This window comes from Mastomys coucha, chromosome X (genome assembly GCF_008632895.1).
Source record: "Mastomys coucha isolate ucsf_1 chromosome X, UCSF_Mcou_1, whole genome shotgun sequence".
NCBI classification, from domain to species: domain Eukaryota; kingdom Metazoa; phylum Chordata; class Mammalia; order Rodentia; family Muridae; genus Mastomys; species Mastomys coucha.
In genome coordinates, this window is record NC_045030.1 from 130,397,482 (window position 1) to 130,399,070 (window position 1,589).

The 1,589-nt window shown below is 57.0% G+C and overlaps 1 protein-coding gene across 1 annotated transcript in view; it reads left to right on the forward strand.

Annotated features, from left to right (window-relative positions):
* Positions 1–985: 985 nt before the first annotated feature.
* Positions 986–1,589, forward strand: part of Fam199x (family with sequence similarity 199, X-linked) — a 27,818-nt gene continuing 27,214 nt past the window's right edge. The window contains exon 1 of the mRNA XM_031368532.1: positions 986–1,477. Within this exon, the coding sequence (XP_031224392.1) occupies positions 1,281–1,477 (197 nt within the window). The 5' untranslated portion in view covers positions 986–1,280. The remainder of the gene's footprint in view (positions 1,478–1,589) is intronic.

The following is a 1,589-nucleotide window of genomic DNA, read 5'->3' on the forward strand; positions in this document are numbered from 1 at the left end:
GCAAGTTATATACTCATATATTTTATATAAGGGATATGGGATCCTGCACTCAAGCTCAATCAGAATTTCTCCAGAGATATAAAGGCTTTTTAAAAAGCTGAATATTTAAACAAAAACAGGCCTCCAAGATTTGAAATCACTTGTCTAGAACACAGAAGTGAAGTGCTAGGAGCAAAGAGCACCGTGTGATACCTAGTAAGTTGATTTAAGTCCAACAAGTTAAGCTCCATAATATCAAGGGAAGCAGGGTTGCAGGACCTAACAGCAGGAGTAGTACATAAGTCTCCTTTGGGAAATAGGGAAGGCTTCACCAAGATAGTGCTTGAGCTGGGGATTTAAGGATTAGCAGAGGAGAATGGCAGGGCATTCCAGAGTACATGAGAGAAAGGAAGCTCAGAGCACAAAAGAACATTACAGTCCAGCATCTCTGAGCAGCCTAGCAGCTTTAACAGGGTTTTTGAAGCGAGGCCACTTACAAGTGAGGCGGGATTATTTTTTTGTTTTTGTTTTTCCTTCCTCACTCCATGGTCCATTTCTCTTACAGCTCATTGATTTGGATGGGCACACCTACTGCAGGAGCTCAGTACAAGTAGAATCGATACAGGGTGGTCCCGCGGTGGTCCTGCGTGTTCAAGGGCACCTGGGACTCGTGGTTTTTTTTTTTTTTCATGTACTCCCGCAGTGTGACCTTGGCTAAGTCCCTAGTCCTAAGGGCTACAGTTGCTATTTGGCCTTCGTTCCATTCTAGACTGCAAGTGGGAAGCACAAGGAGAAGGAAGAGAAGGAGAGGGGCGGAGGGCGGCTTCGCTGAGACTTGGGCCCTTCAAGCATCCCGGAATCCGGGACAGTGCAGAGAGCACTGGGCCGGTTGGGTCGCCCTGGGCTTCAGACACCGACATTCAGTTCCTCCTCCACTCCGGCAGGGGGCAAGGGCTGAGGCTGGGGTGGCCCAGGAGCAGGCAGCGGCCGCGGGGCGGACCAAAGCCGCAGCGGGCAGCGAGCGCAGTGGGCGGGGCGGCCGGGCCGGGCGGCGGCGCCGCAGTGACTCGTCGGGCTTGGCGGCGGCGGCGGCTTCCGAGGTTTGAGGGGAGCGGACCGTGTGGTCGGTGGGCTGCTGCGGCCTCGCAGCGACCTTTGTGCAGAGCCCTTCCCTCCTCGGGCGGCTGCGGTGGGCACACCCGGGAGCGGCGGCCACCGCGGCCAGGTTAGCGTGGGGGAAGGGGCGAGTGCTGGAGTAGCCCATCTGCAGCCAGTGAGTCCAAGCCGGCCCATCTCCCACCATGTCCGACGAGGCGTCGGCCACCACTTCCTATGAGAAGTTTTTAACCCCAGAGGAGCCCTTCCCTCTCCTAGGAGCCCCTCGCGGGGTGGGCACCTGCCCCAGCGAGGAACCTGGCTGCCTAGACATCAGCGACTTCGGCTGCCAGCTCTCCTCCTGCCATCGCACGGATCCGCTCCACCGGTTTCACACTAACAGGTAAAGGAGCTCTTCCCACTGCCAGGCGGGGCAAGAGGACGCCAGGTTGCGCTCCTGCAGGGTTCCTCCTGGTCCCTCGTGCAAGCCAGAGCTGCGGGCTGCCCCCTCCCCC